The 20,606-nt window shown below is 49.6% G+C and overlaps 1 protein-coding gene across 1 annotated transcript in view; it reads right to left on the minus strand.

Annotated features, from left to right (window-relative positions):
* The window catches only part of LOC146190589 (cysteine and glycine-rich protein 1-like), a 57,857-nt gene that overhangs the window by 4,600 nt on the left and 32,651 nt on the right, over positions 1–20,606 (minus strand). The window contains exons 2-4 of the mRNA XM_084600981.1: positions 7,719–7,882; positions 4,151–4,328; positions 72–225 (exon numbers count right to left, since the gene is read on the minus strand). Coding sequence (XP_084457107.1) covers positions 72–225; positions 4,151–4,328; positions 7,719–7,815 — 429 coding nt within the window. The 5' untranslated portion in view covers positions 7,816–7,882. The remainder of the gene's footprint in view (positions 1–71; positions 226–4,150; positions 4,329–7,718; positions 7,883–20,606) is intronic.

The following is a 20,606-nucleotide window of genomic DNA, read 5'->3' on the forward strand; positions in this document are numbered from 1 at the left end:
ATTATCACGCAAAAGCTTGCTATTGGCATCAACTATGAAACAAGGATTCAATTAGTAAAAATGTTACCCACCGCACCACCTCCCATTTTCTTCTCAGCCATGTAGACTGCTTTGCCACATCGCGGACAGATGTCGGTGCCTCCCCAGCGGGGTTGCTTTTGGGTCACAGGTTTTACGGTGCCATTCTGCGGTGCGACATGTGCTTGAGCTGTTGCTGGAATGTTGCTGCAAGGCAAGAAGCAAAGGTAAAAATTGCCAGATTACCTCATTGCTAAGAATAAACACGGGCTCAAAATGCTTATGGTATGTAACCGAGTGACACATGCTATGACACTAAGAAATTTATTTGCACTAATGAAACACTGTTGCTGCACCCGAGCTAGTGAATTGAGGCTCAATTTTGCAGGGCGGCCCTGAAAGTCTCTTAAAACAGAGTTTTCCAAGTTTCAGAGAACTGGAAAGAGAAGGCAGAGGGAATACAGAATTCTGCTGCAAACTTTGCAGCAGTTTGTAAAATTAGCTTCTCAGTGTGAAAAGATAATAAAGCAAACATCATATCACATATGCAGTACATGATAAACAGCATTGCACAAATGAACATGTACTTAAACAGCAAGGCAAGCATTTAAAACCAGCCTGTAAAAATAGAAATGGAGGAAGTCTCTCATTGTTGTCATATCGAGGTGTGGACATTTTGTGTTCTTTTTAACCATGGCTTGACAAGTGATCAGGGAGACTTAGAGAAACACTAAAGAGCAGATGTATGGAAGATCAATAAAAGCTGCAAGCCACATTAAGCCGATAGATTAATTACTCTTTGAAAAAACTGCAACTATTTTTTTTTGCGTAAAAAGGGACTGCGTTGCTGAGAAAAATTGCAAATTAAGACTCCAAGCTCTTAGCTCTATACCCAAAGAAACACTGTATACTTGTGCTGTCAAACCAGGAAAAAGGACGCATCTGGCTCCATCAGAATCTTTTACTGTTTTTTTTACTGCAATGGCACTAGAAATGACTTTCTGAAAAATCCCGGAGTCAGACACGTGTGACAGCAGAGGAGTGAAGCTTCTTTATCCAGAGATTCCACCCACAAAAAGTCCATTATGAGAAGAGCGCATCATCCACCTAGCTCACACAGCAGCACAACATTCAGAAACCATTTTTGCAAAGCAGGAGCTCATGAAAGGACCCCACCTCCTCCTCCTCCTCCACCCATGAGAAGCTCACATAGCAGATGAATGAAAAAGTGCTGGGGGAATGATGCAAAGCAAAGGCAAATGTAAGCTGTAAATTGGTTTATAGGGAAGGAAATGTGCGGTAACTGTCACACTTCATTGCGGACACCTCAACTGTGCTGTAAGGAATGAGAGAAAGGTGGGATTGAAAGAAAGAAGCGACATAGCGGAGATCCTTAACGTGCTCTGACATCGCACAGCACATAAACACCTTTGCATTTCTCAACCAGCTAAGGTATGCCTGTCATATCCGTTTGTTACAAGAAGGCAGAAGCCATAATTATCATCAAAACCAGCACCATGGAGTCAATCCCAACACCATATGGGAAAAGCATGTACAGCTCACAGCTGGTGCGTGATTTCGGTTCTTGAGTTGTAGCGCACTATTGCCTCCAGCAGGCCAACTGGGCGGTGTGCGAAGTGAGTGATGAGTCGCCTTCTCATATCTCAACAGAGATCGCTGTGGCAACACTTTAACAATGACAAAAAATACCGTTGAAATATGAAAGCAGTGCAGAGTGTGCTGTTGAGATACGAAATGACTGAAACAGTTGTGTGCAGCAACTCCAGAAGCATAAGTCACGCACCAGCTCTCAGCATTACTTGCTCTCTTTCAGAGTGGTGAGGCTGTCATAAAGAGTTTCAGAGCCAGACAGCTAAACGGTCAATATGGTAACCGCCGCCGCCATTGCTACCGCACCATGCCCGTCAGACCACACTTTGCTTTACAACAGCAGTTGCCACAGTGGATGTGATTTTATGACAGAGCTTTAGCCCTGTCATAGAATAAATACATCCACTGTGGCAACTGCCACAGTGGATGTATTTATTTTATGACAGGGCTAAAGCTCTTCACTTTAAAGGCAAATAATATGGTGGCACCATCTGTAAAAGGACCACTTAATTGCTAGGAAAAATGGTCTTGTTTTCGTTAGTTTTTTTTTACAAATTCTCTGCTCGAATTACCTAAAAAATGACATAAATAAAGCACATAAGCACTGCCATCTCAGAAGGTGATAATGAAAGCAGAAATATATGATTTCACTTACAATTTTGTCTGAATATTTCCATGCAGAAACACTATTGGAAATTTTCCGGAAGGTTAAGGTAATAAGCTAACAATATTGCGAAATCACAGCGAGCTTTTCAGGGCAATCAAAAATAATTCAAAATCACGCTACAAAAAATGATTTTAATGCTCCAAAATGCAAAAGCTAGTAAGGGGCAAGACAACAGCACTAAACTTCAAAATCGACTCAAACTGCACCCTAAGAAAGGCCCTGTGGTATTCTCAAGAGAAAACTCGAATGGCTAACCACCCAAACAGCAGCTATGTGTGCCTGTTCAACACCTCGTGGCTTTGCACACACGCACTCACAGCTGGCAATACTCCAAAGGTCCACTTTGCTATCATATGCAACGCGGAAGTAGCAAGGTACCAAAAGTTTTATCGCGCTTATCTGCTCCTAGGCCAAGGTACATTTTTCTCGGACGGGCCGGGCCGGACACCCCGATCCCGATCCCATGCAACTTGTGTGAAAGCGCGAATACAGCCAGGGTGCGATAAGTGCCTAGAATACCCAGAATTTTCCCGCGCCCTCCCTACGCAAGAGCTTCCGAGTTCTTTGCCAGCGTCGACCTGTCTTTCCTCCAGGCCTCCTCGCTGTGAACGGATCTTTACCAGCCGTCAATGACCGAGCAGAAGGGCAGCTGTGGGCTATGCGTGGATGTACAGGGTCACTGCAGTCCGTGGCGCATCGGTCTCGCGAGCTCCACTGCTGCACTTCTGTGCTCGATATAGATTAATGTTGTCGCGCTGAGATTTCTTATTTCAAGCCACCAGGTATAAGTGCATGGCCGAATAAAATATCTGCGAAGTCATCACACAACCTGGCCAGAAGTGAGTCATTGTGTAACTCATTGTGGTGATCGACTCGGCCGGGCTGCCAACATGCACTGGCGGCGAAGTGAGGTTCAATCGCTGCGAAAATCACTGCGGCTCCTTATGATAAATCGAGTATGTGCCCTTCATGATTGGGCTTACCATTTCTGTAGGTAAGTTACAGAAACCCACTTTTCTCTCTCTCTCTTTTTTTTTTTTTTTTTTTTTTTTTCCAGAATGATCAAACCACAGCGACGGCGGCGACTGGCACGTTGAGCGAGCGCAATGACTTGCAGTGGGCAAGCTCCTTGTTGGGTGATGACTTTGCAGATATTTCATTCTGCCATATACTTACCTCTGGTGGCTTCCGAATGGGAATATAGTGCGCGAACTTCGTCTACATGGAGCCCTGAAACGTAATAGTCCAGTTCAGGGACACACTGTTAAGAGGTTTATTTTTGTTACTTGTCTACACCACTTTTGTTCACAATAAATTTATTACTGTGCCTCTGTGTAGGTATCTGGAGCAACGGTGTGAAATGTCGTTTTGGTTCCTTGGTGTAATTGAGGGAGAGGCGAGAAGGGGAACGAAAAATGACTGTCATTCACAATTTTACATTCTTATCAGTGCGGAGTTCGAGCTTTAGACCTGTGCTGGTACGCGTCGAGAATTAGTTACGTTGAGCTTCTGATTTTAGAGCGCCTCATGCAAGCGTCCATCACGGCAAGGATACACGTGGTAGCAAACGACGCCCCGCCCACCACCGTCCTATGCGCTTGCGCAAAATTTTGCCAGTGCCACGCGAAGCCGTACTGTTCACGTTCGTGTGACTGACCCTGTTCAATAATGACGACAGCGGTAACAGTGAGTGCTCAGCTAGTGCCTAAACGAGTCCAACGCATGCGTCTGCAAAAGCCGACTGAATTCTAAGCTGCGAGTTCTAAACAGAGCTGTAGTCCACGCTTGGCCGACAGCAACGATGCCGTGCTCAGGCGAGACTCGATCGCAACTGCACACATAAATACTGCGTACGAGGTGGGCGGCCCGTTCTTGTACTTGTCCCCGGTGTCCATGGAGAGGACGCCCGCGCCGCCCCCGTAACCGTAGCCCTTGGGGCCGAACAGCTTGCCGTAGCAGGAGCGGCAGTAGATGTTGCCCTCGTGCTCGGTCAGGTTGCTGCTGTCCAGGCGACGGTGGCAGTCGGCATTGCCTGCACGGTCGGAGAGGAAGGAGAAAGGAAGAGAAACATATCTAGTGAAACAATGCGGAGAAAAAAATTCCAACCGGTTTAGTTGGCCAATTATGCTAAGTATTTGCGCTGTCACGTCGCGTTTCATTTCGTTTTCGGTTCGAGGCAGGGGTTTAGGTTCTTCGGGCAAAGATTGGAGATGCGCAGTGGCCAGCGAGGTGTTCTTGTCGCAGAGGGATCGAAACCTAGCCTCGGCGCAGTTAAGGCCATATCAAATTTCTTTTAAAGCCAGAGCCATTTCCCTCTACACCGACTAGCCTCCTCTCCCCAAGCGACGCAGCTGGCGGTGACCACACATACGGAACCCGGTTCAAGGGCTCGCCGCCCAAATGAGGGACAAAGCGCTGAGGAGGAAGGTCCAGAACTATCGCACTTCTTGCCCCGTCAGCAAGCAAGCCAAAAGCATGCAACGATAGAATTTATCGCTCGAAACCCATACCACTCGGTTTGCCGCAGCAAAGACGAAAAGATACGTCACAGTATACGAGATGGCAACATATATAGAGACGCGTATTATATATGCGATCTCCCCAACTGACGTTGTACTCGCATCGGCTGCTGCATACACGAAAGAAACGTTTTACACCGCATATAAGCTTTCGAGGAACGCATCCTCCTTTCTAACTTTTTTTTTTTTTTCGAGCAAGCGAGCGCCCGCGTGACACGCTATACATGCATGTACACCATCGCATTCAAGAAAAACAACGCGTGTCGAAGCTACATGTTTTCGACACCAAAATGGGCGAAATAAAGCGCGAACAACCAGAACGGAAAAGCAGCAGCATCAAGGTCACACAGCTGCGAATCGCTACCATGAAGTTTGTTTTTTCTTTTTTTCTTTTTTCTTTTCACCGCGCGTATTCCCAAATAGGCCAAGCTTGCATACCCATGTGTATTCGTGGCCGCGGCTGGCGCCGAGCGCGAAACGCGGCTCACAAAATGTTCCGCCTCACGACGCAAAACATACATCGTCACCACGGCTAAAATAGGCGCGCGAGAACTTGTGTGTCTACGAAGAAGCTACTTCGTTTTTTTGTTTTGCATTTTTTCTTCGCGCCTTCAAATCCGCGACAAACCTAACGCGCGAGAAGACGTGTGCGCGTCAAGGCATACGCACGTACTCCCGAAGAAGTCGGCTCGCTCATAGAGGAATTACCCGAACAGCATCATAACTCGAACGTGCGCGCCAGCACACATGCACATAACGGTGCGCATTGGAGGAAGACGTGCTCGTTGGAGTACGCGTCATTCGCGCGGGTTCAGTGAAGCGATGCAAACACTAAACAGCAGCAGGGAAAGCCAAGGGCGGCTCAACGAGTTCCCAATGATATGTCGACAATATACGGGCGCCAGATCGATCCAGTTAGTCCACACTGTCCCCGTTCTGCAGTGAAGACCCTCTCGCTTTTTTTTTTAGGCGAAATCTGCTCAAAGGCTACGTCAGACAGTTTGCAAACGGTTTGTGAACAGCCAATCGAGGCTCTCCACGGATGCCTGTGGTGGAGAGGAAAGCCCGTGGCTAGCCCATATATATGAACGGCTTTAGAAACAGACTACTGACAGCGCATATGACATAAACCTCTAGAACACCATGAGTCCGAAAAAGCAATTTTACTTTTCTTTCGTAAGCTGGAATGCGTTCAAAGTCCCTGAAAATTCTGGCGAAATTGTCAGCCAGTCTGTGCTGCGAGCATAGAATACCAGATGTGTTTCGCCTGAAAGCACCACCGTCGACTGAAACAACTGTCAACGAGTAAGAATTTTCGAACGCTTCTTGAGTACAAACGAGAGCAGGGTGCAGATTGTTCCTGCCGTGAATGTACACGGCTGACATGGCAAGCCACTGACTATGTATACACAGGGAGTATCAAATTGTTAAATACAGATTTGTCTTTCGAGGACCAGTCCGCGAAGGTAGATAGCACTGTAACGCGGGCACCGTTCACGCGAAAGTACACCAGAAAAACGATTAATGAAATCATTAATTAAACCTTATCAACTTTGAGGTCAGGACACATGGTGAAACTGCGAAGGACTGCCAAAATCAACTGCGAGCCACGTCTTTAAAATTTCAGAATGGTTTGGTTTGACGAGAGACGTCGTAGCGGAGGAATCCGGAAATTTAGACCACCTGAGATTGCTCAACGTGGACTGACATCGCACAGCACATATGGGCGCCTTGTATTTCGAATCATCGAAAAGCGGAATGGCTTCGTCAATCGCGGCATCTAACGTTAAAAAAAAAAACGTAAAAAAAAAAGGTTCTGAAAGCTTTTCAAATTGGCTTTTCTACTCCACACATTGATAAAATGGCACCGCTCGATAAAATACAGACGCGGCTCAGGTATTTTTCACGTTCGATACTTCGAATCAAGACGCCCATTTAGAAATTATGTAAAGTGTACTCGCCATCAACGTTAAAGGTTTTAAATTTAGCAATATAACATGTGCCCTAAGGCCAAGAATCGGCGTCACGCCACGACATAGGGATGAAAGTTTTTATTCAATAATTTGAAACATACCGCAAATCGCATTTGTTTTATCCAATGTGCTCATGGCCAAGGCGACTTTCAAGCTTGCCATACAATATACAAGTGCACGGCATGCGTTAGCGAGCTGCATATTGTTTCAACAGATTATCATAGTCTGCAAGGAGCTGAATGTATCTTGTACACACTACTGTACAATGAGCAAGACCCTTAGGCGCTCAACGTATACAGCCTTATGAAGCGCATATTGTACCCGTCAAGGATCGCCGTCACCAAGACAAAGTGAAATCTCTCGTCGAAACTTTTGCTGGAGGACTGCGGAGGCTTTCCCCCAAACTTTTTCTTCAAGCCCGTGCACGCAGATAACCTCAGACAGCTACTGCTGTATTCCCGTTTTCATACGGCGACCTTGCGTGGGCCAATGCCCCGCCAACCTCTCTCAAAGCTAAGACCCACTTCCATACAAAACGACGCGAGTATAGAGGTTTTGAAGGGTGATGAACGAAAAAAAAAAAAAAAGGGGGGGGGGGGGATATTTAACGCACGCTTTCATTTCGACCTCGTCCTTCAGAAGCTAATCGCACCGCTTCGGATGGAATACCAACTAGCCCAAACCACCTCACCACTTCCCTATAGGCGCGCCATTGCATGCGTAATAGCCCATCCTACGCACATGGCCGCCTGGACAAGATCGAAGAAGCAACCGACGCAGCGGCAACCTTGCAAGGCCAGACACACCCGCGTCGTCATTATGCGCACTGCAACAGCGGCAGCACGCGCAGGTGCCCTCGTGCGGGGTACTGCGCGACGCCTCCGTGAACGGGGCGTGCCGCGCAGAGAGAACGGCAAACTCACTACTCACCGCAGGAGAAGCACTTGACGTGCCAGTGCTTCCCGATGGCGATCTTCTCCTCGTTGAAGAAGACGGTCGTGTTGCACCGCGGGCAGATGCCGGGCATGATGGCGGCACTGGACTCGGGGACTCCGCCAGACGATGAAGAACGGTTCTGCAGATGCTCGCGTCACCTGCACAAGGGGTATACGACGATCGCCGTGTGAGCCGCCGCGGAAGTTTTTGCTCCGGCTTGGTCGCCGACCTATGCACGGAGCGACAAGCGCTACGACAACAATGACAACGCCAAAGAAGAAAACGACGAGATATCATTCTTCGCTGGAGCGGCGCGTACTCCGAATCGAATGACTTCCAGACCTCTCACCCTCCGACGGGCCGAAGGAGTTAAATGAGGGCCCCTAACAAAGCTTCCCTCCCTCATAAGATGGCTTGGTTTGGTCTGTAGGATTTAAAGTCCCAAAGCGACTAAGGCTATGAGGGAAGTCGTAGTGGAGGGCTCCGGAAATGTCGACCATCCGGGGTTGTTAAAAAGCACGCCCCGACATCGCAAAGTGCATGGGCGCCTTGCTTTCAGCCTCCATCAGCTGCCGCGGCCGGTATCAAACCAGCGGCTGCGGGATCATTCCAGCGTCCAACCCACGCGCTGAAGATTATCGCTCATGCCGTTCTGTACGTACGGTTCTGCAATCGTCATCTGGGTGACTTGTTCTTATGCTAATTTTTTTTAAACAATACATTTCTGCCTGCGCTAGCGACGACTGCACATTCACAACGCCAAACGCAATAAATTTCAGTGATTTTACTCCAGTGGACTAGTTTTACTCCAGCCCCCAACGCTTGGCGTGTGGGCCTGTGATTATTTTTTTTTTCTCAGTTATCTAAGCCGAAGGTGAATATCGCTCTCCCAGAAGTTTCCCAGCACACCAATGCGATAAGAGCCTATAATCGGCGGCTAACAAAGACAGGCCGATAAAGCGATTTCTCCTTTTCGGGCAACAAGCCGGGATTTGCAAATGAAAACAGAGGGAACAAGTGCCACGCACGAATGATATATCGCGCCCGTGACTGCGAGTGAGAACGAATCTGTCAAAATCAACACCCGGCTACGGAACAGGTGCGACTATAACTATATTGTTAGGCGGCGGAAAGCCAAAAGGAAGGGAGGATGTGACGGATGCGATGAGATGTTATTTTGTTATTGACCTTAGCGCGATAGGTCTATCCCGCGCCAGTGAGCGTTTCGTCTTCGCTTCCGTAATGTATGCGCATATGAAGATGCCGGTCCGCAGAGGAACTCCACCGCAGCTTACACGTCTCAAATTACCGTGGTATAGGATCGCGAACGCAACGTTATATCTAGCAGCCCAGACGAGAGCACGCGCGTCGCAGGTGTCACCCACGCAGTCACGAGGAAGCTCGAGGCCGAGGCTTCCGCCGTAATAGTGTTTGTACTACCACCACCACCACTACCATTCTCACACAACGCATAGCGTAGGAGGATTGCAGACGAACGCGCAGAGATCAGAACGCGAGCATAATACCACCTGCGTTTCGAGCGAGGTATCTCCATTCGACGCGCATACACATACTACGCGTAATCAATTTTCTGACTAATAGAAATATTAAAACACAGAAATAACCAAATAATGTCGCCCTATCCGCACCATCTAGCACACAACGGTGTTACGCCAGATAAAAGCGAGAACTATGCAGTACGTATTCACGTGACGTCATCAGCCTTGAGCGCCATTCTATGGCGCACAGGGCGCTACTGTTCGTGCCATTGCAGCAGTAACCGCGCTGGCACCACCGGGGATCCTTTCCGGCCATGTGCAGTCATTCAAGAACACTTTGTAGGCCGTTAAAGAATCCTGTTGCTTCGAATTTTTTTGTTTCTTCAAAGATGGTATATTGCGCATCAAACGATGGCGCACTGCACTCAAGAAAGTTTGCACAAACCGCACGCTAACCACGTTCTGCGCAGCGGAGGCTACCGAAGCATGCACAATAACGACGGGTGCTGCGGTGCAGGTTAAGTATACCCCCTGTATGCTGGCCACTGCTGATGCCGGCCTGCGCGCGGACTCTTTTGTCTCGAAACTCCCACACTGCGAGAAAAAGAAAAGAAAAAAAAGCTAAGTGGCGCCCTTGGATGGTCAGAGAGGCGCAGTCGCAGGCCGCGCCGCTGCTGAGCAAGCCCAAGGATCTCTTCCGCCATACGCGAACCTTGTGAAGATCATACCGCGCGTTAAATTGAAACCGCAGAAAGGCCGGCCAGAATGGGGAAGGCGGGCCGTGGGCTGCTGCTGCTCGCCTGGCAAAGTGGGACGCCACAATTACAAAGGCGTTCATGCACAAGAGCACGAAGACTGCGTGATGTTTCCAGCCGAAGTGGGCGCTCTGAAGGAAGAAAATGGATAACGTATAATTGTAAGCGCGCGCTCCGTCCCAAGGGAGCTTCTCGGCACGTGGATAGCGTGCAAGGTTCTCGCGTCCCGAAGCCGTGTATACAGACGGCAACAGGTGTTTATGTAATGCGTGTGCTTGGGAATGCATTTAACGCAGCGCTCCCTCGCGAGTCAGTCACGCGGTATACTCACACGCGAGTCCGTTCGACGGCCCGAAAGAGATGTCTGCAAGACACGAGGGAGAATCGTACAGTGTGCAGCGAGAGTTCTGTATTGCCGTATCGCGCGCAGAAAACGTCAGTGCGTGGACGTTTTTTTTTTTTTTTTTTCGTTTCCTTGAATCGCACAATTGTAGACATATACCGCGGACAAAAATAAGTGCTCGAACGAGTGAGTGCATGCCCGGAGATTTCGAGAGGACACGATGCATGTCACATATCAAACCCCTAATTGTTTTGGCACGGAGCATTCGAATGTGTGGAGTCTGCATGGAAACCTCGAGAAGAAAAAAAAAAACCCTGCAGTAATCAGTTTCACGTGGCCGCATAATCGTTTTGGTCTCTGAGGTTTCCTGCCAGCGGGCATGTACCAGTATAATCGACTAATTCTTGCGCAACTCTCGAGCATGTGGAGACTGGTGAACATCTGTCTGTTACAAACGGCTCACTTCGAGAACTATGAGCCGCTGCGGTTTCATAAATTCGCAAAATATTTGCATCAAAACTGCCGTAAGTAAAGAGATTCACGTGGCCGCATACTGGGACTAAGAATCGTTTTGGTCTTTGAGGTTTCCTGCCAGCGGGCATGTACCAGTATAATCGACTAATTCTTGCGCAACTCTCGAGCATGTGGAGACTGGCGAACATCTGTCTGTTACAAACGGCTCACTTCGAGAACTAGGAGCCGCTGCGGTTTCATAAATTCGCAAAATAATTTTCCTCAAAACTGCCGTAAGTAAAGAGACTGGACAGTAGACTTATCCAGCACTGTGATGAGAAAGATAACTAGAGGATGTCGCATTTTTAACAATATGTGGAACTCAGACCTGCGGAAAAGATGTCCCAGCGCGGCAGGGAGACTCAACCATTCTCCGAGCTCGCTGGCGATCGAAAGCACAGTACACTAATGCGTTAGGCTTTCGCGTCGCATGCTGCAAGCCGCAGAGCTCCTCGGCCGCTTTATATACTTCGTTTCACGAGCTGTTTCGAGTACTAGGAAAGGTGGGGACAGACTACAGGCGGGCCAGTTAGGACGAGGCGCACAATATGAGTGAGTTCCGTATACTTACAATGCAGTCGGATAGAAGCGCGGGAAAAACAATCACGGTATGAGCGTCATCCCTGAATACGAAACGTAGTAACGACTCGGCGCAGCACCCATTTAACTAGTATCGATACGCATCAGGAAAGGCGATAACCCTTATAGCATACACACTTAGCCCACATATAGATGAGCACGCAGAAACGCGCGCGGAGTACACAAAGCGGTCGCTAAATAGCACTGCCCACATCGAAACATGCACGGCACCTAAGGCTCCTCCATTTTAGCCTTAACGGCACCAGGGTCGGAGTGCCGTTTGCGAAACGACGTGAGGAAAAAGCCTTTATACGAACCGCGAAAACAGGTCGTCATTGTTCGACCCTATATAGCAGGCGATTCGAACACCCGCCCGATTTTCTCTGTCGAGCCACGGTGAACAAGCGGGGGCCTGTCTCCGTTCAGCCCGAGTGGCGAACATGCTTATAACCACAACGATGCCTGTACACGACTCAAGTTTCTGCTGCCAGCCTTAAAACAGGCACGCGCTCGTGTGCATGAAAGCGCCCTTAACCCGAGCTTTCCGCCCCCCAACACAGCTATCGGGGGACTAAAACAGCGGGCCCCGTTTAAACCTGCTTCCTAACTTTTTTTTTTTTTTTCTTGGCTTTGCTCGTTTTTAAAATTTATTATCCTTCGCTTCCCGAGAGACAGCGCGTTCCATCTCTTCCCACGCGGAATAAAAGCGCGCGGCGAGTGCGGCCATCAAGAGAATATAAAGCGGAGCCCGCCTGTAGGTGCTCACAGCATCAAGTGCACTAGGTCGACCAGCCTCTTTCCTCCTTGGCTGATAAGATGAGCCGCGATCTGCGGAGCAGCCTCGCAAAGAGAGCGAGAGAAAGGCAAAGGGCAGAGGACTCGCTCATATTATCCCATCCTCTCGTTATAGCCTGACGACGCCAGGCGGTGTGCCTCCATATCTTCGAAGAAAATGTACGGTCGTTGTAACACAAAAGGGGGCAAAATGGGACGCAATATAGAAACAGGGCGAACCAAGAGACGAGAAAGAAAAGAAAAAGAGCGCGCGGTGAGGAAGTAGGGGAAACGTGATATGGCTGAGAGAAAGAGAGCAATGCTGCCAGCGCTGGGGTGGAGGAGAGGAAGGTGGAGATAATGGAAACTACTCTTCCACTGGGAGAGAAGGAGGAAGAGGAAGATGAGGGAGAGTGGGAGCAGCCGACGACGTCTTCGCACGGACGGGGCCGTGAAAACAATGCCGCGCCAGCTGTGCCCCGTAACAATTTCATCATCAGCGTTACCGCTCAGCCGGGGCTCCGTACGAATAGTACACAACGTCAGCGGCGTGCACGAGGAAGCAAGAAGGGGCTCCGGAACGTGCCGCGAGAACCAAGCAAGAAATGGGCGTGAATCCGAAAGCGACGCCGCGATGGGAGAGAGAGAGGTGACGTGAGAAGCCCGAGCGACGATGATGATTGTTTTCTCGAAGAACCACGCCGGAATACAAAGAAACCTGGGATGGGGGAAGGGAATGGAGTCCTGCACTGCGCGAACCCTGCATGCGAAGTGGATCAGTTCCGCTCAGTTTTCAGGACCGCCTGGGAAGAACCTGGCAAAACAAAGAGCGGCCTGCAAGGGGAACGATCTCGAGACGTCCTGCACTCAGCAGCAGAGAGGGACCTCCTCTTTATTTATTTATTTTTTTCTGCTCTTGGCTTCACTCGCGAAACATGTATTTGCGTTCCGCTGGCTTGCACGCTTTAAAGTGCCATCGTGCATGCGTCTCGCGCGAGCAGATAGCGACAATCGTGCGTGTCAGTTATCCACTGCCGGAACCGCTGGCGGCGCGTTCTCTCAACGCAACTGGTCACAACGACCCATATAATTTAGACCCCCTCTGCGCGGGTGGTAACGGTTACACATTCGCTACGACTGAATCAAACCAACACTAGCCGCGGAAGCGTATTGATTCGATGGTAAGAGGACGCGGTATTTCTCTATATCGCAATTCGCGCCCGAGTACGGCACTCACGAACTGTCAAAAAGGCTAGACGATATGTACACGAACATGTTCGTTCGACGTCAATGCGGGAAAGGGTTTGGCGCTGGAAGCAAAAAATAAAAATAAAGAAGACACTAGACAGTCGTGCCTCACGACCGCACTTTATGGACAGTAGTAACACAGATTGTCAGATTCGCTATCGGACAATTGATAGAAAAAAAAAAAAAAAAAAAAAAAAAAAAAAAAAACGAACTAATTTCACTAGGGACAATACGACTTTGCCTACCCCAACTGGACGTTTACTTCTCTATATAAAGCGAGGCCGAGAACGAGTTCTACAGAACACTGGCGTGCATCATGATTCTAGCCAAATAATGTGCAAAAATGCAAGCGACTCAGCTACGAATTTTTTTTTTTCTTGTTTTATGCTTTCTAGTGGAAAGCTGTCTGGCCGATACGTCTTTCCAATCGTTGTTTTATAAGAACGGCTTCGAAAGAACCTCTTGCTGCAGCTCATGCTACGCTGAAAGCCCTGTTCAGCAGCTACTGGCCGACTGGGACATCTTATGTATACTGATTGTTTGTTGCACGAGAACAGTCGTATAGTAGACGAGACGTCAGCCCGCCATGTCTTCCACACCGGCGGGGACATAAATCTGCACTTTCATGTCTGGGTATTTATTTTTCGCGTGACCCAACCTTGATAGCGTTCACCAGCGCTACTCTCCTTCAATCGGCAGACGTGGAAAGTCGTATTTACGCATGGTCGCCGCGTGCCCGTATAGGCGGCGGTGATTAATGCGAGTCTCACGGAACAGTGAAAACGGAAGAGAAATTCCCCCGTGCCTTCCTCGGTATCGATGAGCGTTGGTATCCTTTGTATGTACACATGTCCATTACAAGTCCCTTACTCTCTTTGTCTTGCCTGCTCGATACTTTAATTAGCTAAGCGTGAATTGTTATGTTTTCTGCAAGATTCGTTATTGTAAACGGATCGCTATAATGGGCAGTTCTGCACGCGTGAACCAAATTGTCCACATTGAGGAGGCAAGGCCACGGCAGAGAAAAGTCGAGCACAATTCAACAACTACGTGGCTGATGCCCTTCGGATGGAATCAACCGACTGTCAATAACAAGCTTAACTCGATGTTAATCCTCTTGAACCTGCCAGTGCTCTGCAGTGTGACGCAAGCAGACGCAAAGCAAATAACCACGGAGTCACGCAATCAGTTGATGCCACAAATTGGAGGGCTTCATTCTTTGCGCGATTCTGGGCCAGAAATTCCCCGAATGAAAGATCGCTGACAAAGTAACTGGAGTCAGAGACCGAGAAGGAAATTTCGACACTCAATGTGACTCGGTGCACGCATATGCACAAAACGACCACGGCACCGTAGCACAAGCAATAAAATATTAACCTCCACATCCTGTGCATCTATCCACGAGTGCACTCACGCTTCCGAACGCTCGACTTGGGAGGTGAGGGAGGAAGAGCAGGAGACTGCATAGCGACGGAAAGCGTCGGGGAAAAAGTGCAAATAAAGAAGAAATAGAAGCAGGCGCGCATGCGTACACAGCAAACAGCGGGCTACGTGAAGAAAAGCAGCAAACGCTGGACCGGCTCCTCGCTCGTTTTTGTGCACAAATGTCTTTTTTTTTCTTCTTTTCATCGACATCAGCCCGCAAGGGCAGCATCGTTACACGCTGCTAGCGCCACTCTCCACAGGGATGGAAAACAAGAGCCTGTACCACTTAAGTTTCACCCCCCCCCCCCCCTCCCGAAACATACACACACATAAGAAATCGTCCCGTGCGCCGCAGGTAAAGAGGCGACAGCCACAAACGCAACGACTCGAAACAGTCTTACGAGAGGAAAATAATAAAAGGATAGCAGGGAGGAAAACCTCCCTGCAGCCGCAGACGCAGAGAGGGGCACACAGGAAAGGACCTCTGCACCTCCGCCGCCACGTTCTCATCCTTGGCGGCTCTTTTTCCAGCGAATAAAGTTAAGACGGAAGAGGGAAGGAGGGGGGGGGGGGGGGGGGGTCACGACACGGTGTGTGCCAAGCGCCACGAGACCATCGCCTTATGCACTGCTCGCTTCCAAAATTGGAAACACCCCGGTATAACCACGGCGTCGTCAGCGGCGGTCACACATACAAACTCACACGCAGAGCCACGTTTGGAAGACCCCGCGGCCGCCTCGCCGCCGCCGCGGTCTTTGCAGCCGTGTGTTTTTGCTGGAGAGAGCGCGCGGCTGCTCTTGGGACTTCCGGCGAAATCCAGGTGGCCCGTTAGACTAGGCCCTCCTCCGCCGCCCAGCGCCCGGCTCCTGGCGCGTGTCTCTGCACGCTTTCAAACCTCCCCCGCTCACTTCCAGCTGCCGTTCACGACGCTGCCGCCACGTGCGGACGCGCGCTCGACACAACAGAGCAGTAGCAGCGGTTTCGGACGACTTCCTGCTTCGCCCGACGACCATCGGCGTGCCGCTGTGCGCGCGGGCGTTCTCTCCTTTTTTTTCTCGATCTGTATTTTTCTCCCTGTCAGTAGGCAGTGGGCATTCGTTAACGAGGATTCTAGAGCAGCACCGTTAGCGAAAGCTCACATTGAGATCCCGGTTAATGAACTACCGAAACCCGAGCGAGGCGGGATAGAGATACCAATGCACGCACAGGGTAGTTCGGGTATTGACGTTTAGGAGACTGAAAGCGCGCGTAGTGAGTTAAAGAAACTCGACTTGCTAGAGAGGGTTTCAACACAGATGCAGCCCCCCTTCCCCTCCCCATCGTCCCGCGCTGGTACGTCTCCGCACTGCAGGAACTATGCCGTAAATCTGACCCAAACAAGGGGCAGAAACGAACTTTTCCGGGACACAGAAACCAGTGAGTACATGGGACCAGTGAGCCTGTTGGGATGCCAAATATGACTGCAAGGGAAGGAAACTGTAGCAATGTGGCAAACTGTCAAGTGCGGACACTAGGAAGCTTGCTGGGAAGACGGGAAGCGGATTTCAATCGGAGACGTATTTGCCTTGCAGCACACTCAGCCTAGCTGACGACAACCGGTGATGATGATTGCGATGCATTTGAGAATGAGAACACTGGCGTAATATTCATCTCATGAGTTCGCAGAACAACGGCGTTAAGGAAAACTTTCGTGGCATGAACTCAACACTATCTCGGAAAAGGTAGAGTTGGCGCACCTTTTAGGGTGTTCTGCGAGACGATGCTTGAAGAACCCGACATCGGTACATGGAGCTCGCGTCCTATACCGATGGGTCTCATTCCGGTCGTATGTGAATACGAGCGCGTGCAGACTTCCCCGCATTCAGTAACAACGCGCACAACCCCAACCGGCCGAGCGTACACCATAGCGGTGGCTCAGTGTTTCCAGCATTCGCCTCTCTGCATGCGGGAACTGCACGGTTCGGTGACCATGTGTCGCAATATCCAGCGTCATCGTCTCTCCTGGAGCTCGGCTTATCTGGGGTAACATCACCGCCGTCATCATCATGACTACACCCATTGCATGGCAAAGGCCTCTACCTCCAATTAACCTCGTCTTGTGCCAGCTGCGTCCACATAATCCCTCAGTTCAGTTCAGTTCAGTTCAGTCGTTCAGTCGTGTCCGACTCTTCGTGACCCTATGGACCATTTCACGCCACGCTTTCCGGTCTCTCACTATCTTCCTAACATCACATAACTTCATCTGCAGTGCCTCGAGGATGCCATCTAACCATCGCGTTCGCTGCCTACCCCTTCTCCGGCGACCGTCAACCTTTCCCAACATCAAATCTTTCTCCAGCGACTCCTCTCTTCTCATCAGATGACCAAAGTAGCTGAGTTTTAACTTTAGAATTTGACCCTCCAATGAGCAGTCAGGGTTTATGGTCGACAATATCGACTGATTTGATCTTCTGGCAGTCCAAGGAACTCTCAAGAGTCTTCGCCAGCACCACAATTCAAACGCGTCAATTCTTCGGCGGTCAGCCTTTTTCACAGTCCAACTCTCGCATCCATACATCACAACTGGAAAGACCATAGCACGAGTTATACGGATCTTGGTTGGCAGACTAATGTCTCTGCTCTTTACTAGGCGGTCAAGGCTAACCATTGCTCTCTTTCCCAGAAGCAGGCGTCTCCTAATTTCATGGCTGCAGTCTCCTTCCGAGGTAATCTTGGAGCCCAAGAAGAGAAAATCTGTCACAGCTTCCACTTCTTGTCCATTGATGCTCCAGGACTTGATAGGGCAAGACGCCATGATCTTTGTCTTTTTGATGTTCAGTTTAAGCCCAAACTTCTCACTCTCTCTCTGCTAACTTCCTAATCCCATCCCTCCCTGCGGCGCTTCCCTTCCTTTGGAATACAGTCTGTCACCGCCAGCGACAATCCGTTATCTTGCTTTCGCACTACATGCCCTGCCCATGTACACTTCATGATTTCTACTTCGCCGTCAGCAAAACAGCAGGAACGACAACTTCAGAGATGTTATTACTGTGGTCGCCTTTCTCGGTTAAAACCGAGTATCTGTTCAGCAGCGATATCCTGAAATCCGTCACTTTCCCTCCTGGCGCTAATTCGTTCCTTCCGTTCCCTCTTCAAATTCGAAACCTTACCATCCTATGGTGACTGCGTCGCACCTTTCTGATGACATCCACATCATGAGCAATGCCAAGGTTACGGCATAATATCAAATTATATTATTTTTAGTCCCCTCACCGGGGTTTTAACATGTGCAGTTCTGGTTAATCATGGATACCTTCTTAGAAAACGAAAATACTGGGGTGACACGCTTGCAAACAAATTTGAACCTCGTACAAAGCGAATAAACCCGTCCATGATGGCAACCTTTGGACGAGCTGTTTATTGCGCCTCTGAAATGAAATAGCCATCAGCACGGACACGCATTTCGCTTCTCCGGCATTGCAAGTAACAGTATTTCGGTAAGAAATTCATACGTTTCTGTTATTTCAGGTTCAACATCGAAGCTCTGCCAACATAGATCTCCATCATGAGCATACACCACTGCACACGCATAGAAAATAAACGGTTTTTAAAATCAAATTTAAGTTTCCGGGGAGTGCTCTTCATTCAGCGTAACAACCATTTGGCCTTGCCCTTCAACTACAGGCACAGTGGATCAACTTAAATACGCTGTTCGAGAAAATAGCCTGCCGCATGAAACACGAAAGATGCTTTGCCGGGTACGGAATAGAACACGCGCACTCTCAACGCGGGCCTCGAGTACTGAGCGCTCGCTTCGCATCCCGGAAGGCGGGCTTGCACTCGCGCTAAGACCTTTCTCCCCGTTGCTGTCGCGAAAAGCTTTCTCTGGAACACCAGCTCTTACCCCCCACGCGCCCACTCCCACCGATCTGTCTGTCAGAAGAGAAGGGCACCAATAACGCGCGCATTCTGCGAACAGCGCGAGGCGGCGCCTGTGAGACCCTTAATGACGACGCGGGTCTGCACATACTCGTCTCCGCCTCCTCCTGCTACAAGGAAAGGGTAGTCTCTTCTCGGGTGTATCGAATAGGGGGAGTAATCTTAGACGGCAGCTCTTAATGGGCACCGCAAAGGGACGTATATGATAGCGCACTTTCTCCCTCGAGCACAGTGCACTGTATACGTATTTAATGGAGACGAAGACCACATCGCCATCAGGAGAGACGAGAAAACGAGGCGCTACAGCGCTGTATTTATACCCTCCCTAAATGGAGCGCGCACGCGCCCGGCGCGTTTTACTAGAGCGGTAACTACTCGCGATTCAGGTGCGCCTGTACGAAGGGCACTCGCTGACGCAATCTACGGAGCACGTATACTATACCGATGACCCGAAAGATAACCGTGATATGTGCTCTCAACACAAAGGAGAAAGCGCGCGCTCTGCCCTTTAGACAAGCGCGTCTTCGCTCCAGCATAGATATGGCACCCGCACAGCCTCACGTTCCAGACAATGGATGACTATCATTACCCGTTACCGGGCAGCACGTGCAGACAACGTCTTATCTTCTATTTCAGTTTCTTCAGATAATCTGCTGTACCTCGAAGCCTCCTTAGGAATATTACAGTCGAGCTCATTTATACGATGTCAAGAATTTAAGTGGAGCTATACTTCTGTAAAGGGTCACTTGTGGACGTCTCTTTGTTCAATGCAGACACTATTATGTAGCTTTCCAAGCTCTTCAGCATGACCATATATACTTTGGCGAAGACATTTTCTGGGAGACCGCCAGCTGGTTAAGAACGCGATTGTACTGTAACGTTTGAGGCGCTCGCTGCACCTGGCGGTAGATCGCCATCCATACTCCGATTCTTGACAAGGAAGCGCGGGGAAAGGGGGGACATATAAGGGATCCAGGAGATTAGTTCGGCCTCCGTGTTGTCGGGAAGCCCGCGTCTTTCGACCGCGGCGACGAAGTCTGCCGGTCGCTATTCCCATTCGTTATAACCGAGTGGTGCGGCCACGGTTGTTCGTTTTATCCGAGATGTATGATATATCCCCAATACATATTTTGACGGTAGCTCCACATAAGTTCTTAATAAGTGAGCGCGCGTCATAACCGCAGCCGTTATAAATGGGTTCGACTGTACGTAATGTGAGCATTTTGCCGCCAAAAATTCCTGATCCCGGCGAATGGCGATTTTTACGAAACCGACGCGACGCTGTGGTGGAGCCGCGAACTAGTCTAAGGAGTATCGGCAGCGCGAATATCCGCTTGGTGTCTGCTTTGCGATCGGCGCATTCAGACGTTGTCAAAATTTTCCTTTCCTACGAATGTTGGCGACGTTGACCCTATCAGCGTCAAAATGCGGTTGCGTCGCGATCTCATCGATCAAGAACTCGCACTTTCGCTCTACGTGCTGCTGAAACTGCGTAGCAAGCATTTTCGAATGTTGTCCCGGGAGCGTCGGGACAAAAAGAAAGATAGGCAGCGCTACTACGTGATTTTTTGAGTCAGTGAAGTGGGAAGCATGGGATATAGCACTCCGTTACGTTCCGCCGACAGCAGCAAAAAAGAGAAGATAGTTTTTCGGTACAAAAACTGCGGTAACTGCAAGCAGGTCATAACGTCGATAGATGGTCTTGTGCTCGTGGCATTTTCTGGCAGACGACCTCGCTTCCCCGGATAAAGATTCAGTGGTGACTATGCTTCCATTTAATCAACCGCAGCTGGTTGGCTTGAGACCCCGACGTAATCGTAATGCTCAC

Source organism: Amblyomma maculatum, chromosome 4 (genome assembly GCF_055883805.1).
Source record: "Amblyomma maculatum isolate TAMU_Amacu chromosome 4, ASM5588380v1, whole genome shotgun sequence".
NCBI lineage: Eukaryota > Metazoa > Arthropoda > Arachnida > Ixodida > Ixodidae > Amblyomma > Amblyomma maculatum.